The sequence below is a fragment of the Sorex fumeus genome, unplaced genomic scaffold (genome assembly GCF_029834395.1).
Source record: "Sorex fumeus unplaced genomic scaffold, SorFum_2.1 ptg000017l, whole genome shotgun sequence".
Classification (NCBI taxonomy): domain Eukaryota; kingdom Metazoa; phylum Chordata; class Mammalia; order Eulipotyphla; family Soricidae; genus Sorex; species Sorex fumeus.
Genome location: NW_026606074.1, coordinates 1,489,199 through 1,490,138, shown reverse-complemented (window position 1 = coordinate 1,490,138; position 940 = coordinate 1,489,199). Strand labels below are relative to the sequence as shown.

At 68.0% G+C, this 940-nt stretch overlaps 1 protein-coding gene across 1 annotated transcript; it reads right to left on the bottom strand.

The window, feature by feature from the left end:
* Nucleotides 1-222: 222 nt before the first annotated feature.
* LOC130021539 (histone H2B type 3-B-like) lies at nt 223-634 on the bottom strand. Its single transcript, XM_056112300.1, has one exon. It carries the CDS (start codon nt 614-616, stop codon nt 236-238), a length of 381 nt encoding a protein of 126 aa, XP_055968275.1. The 5' UTR covers nt 617-634; the 3' UTR covers nt 223-235.
* Between the last annotated feature and the right edge of the window lie 306 nt (nt 635-940).

The window sequence follows — 940 nt, the reverse complement described above, 5'->3', positions numbered from 1 at the left end:
CCCCAGGTTTCTGGCAGGGGATGAAACGCACTGACCCGGTAGGTCTTTGGGGTTCATGTTCCCCCCGGAGAGCTTAGCTTTTCAGCCGGCCCTGCCCCCCAACATGCGACTAGCCCGCCCCCCACCCCATCCCCCCGGACGCAGTGCCGGCCGCGGCCAGACCAGGTTGCAAGCTCCTTTTTGAACCCGGAGGTGGCTCTGAAAAGAGCCTTTGGGTGCGGGCGCCGCGGCGCGCTCACTTGGAGCTGGTGTACTTGGTGACGGCCTTGGTGCCCTCGGACACGGCGTGCTTGGCCAGCTCCCCGGGCAGCAGCAGGCGCACGGCCGTCTGCACCTCGCGCGACGTGATGGTCGAGCGCTTGTTGTAGTGCGCCAGGCGGGACGCCTCGCCGGCGATGCGCTCGAAGATGTCGTTGACGAAGGAGTTCATGATGCCCATGGCCTTGGACGAGATGCCCGTGTCGGGGTGCACCTGCTTGAGCACCTTGTACACGTAGATGGAGTAGCTCTCCTTGCGGCCGCGCTTGCGCTTGCGGCCGTCCTTCTTCTGCGCCTTGCTGATGGCCTTCTTGGAGCCCTTCTTGGGCGCGGGCGCCGAGCGCGACGGGTCGGGCATGACGCCGGGCTGGGCACGGGCGCGGCCCGCGCGCGCGCCGCTATTTATCGGCTCTCTATTCAAATGAGGGCTCCCGGGCCCTCGCGCCCCATTGGACGGCGGCCGGCTCCGAGGCGCTATGCAAATCGCGGATGCCGGCTCGTCCTTGCTATTGGCCCGTCGTCCGGCCAATCCGAAGGTGCCTCGGGCGCGCCCGGTCCGGCGGGCACCTGCGTGCGGACCTCCCTCTGCAGCATCCCGGGGAGGGGCCCTTTGTTCAGCCGGGAGTCTGGACGCACGGACGCAAAACCGCGCCTTCACCCCTCGGCGCGATCTTCTCCGGCT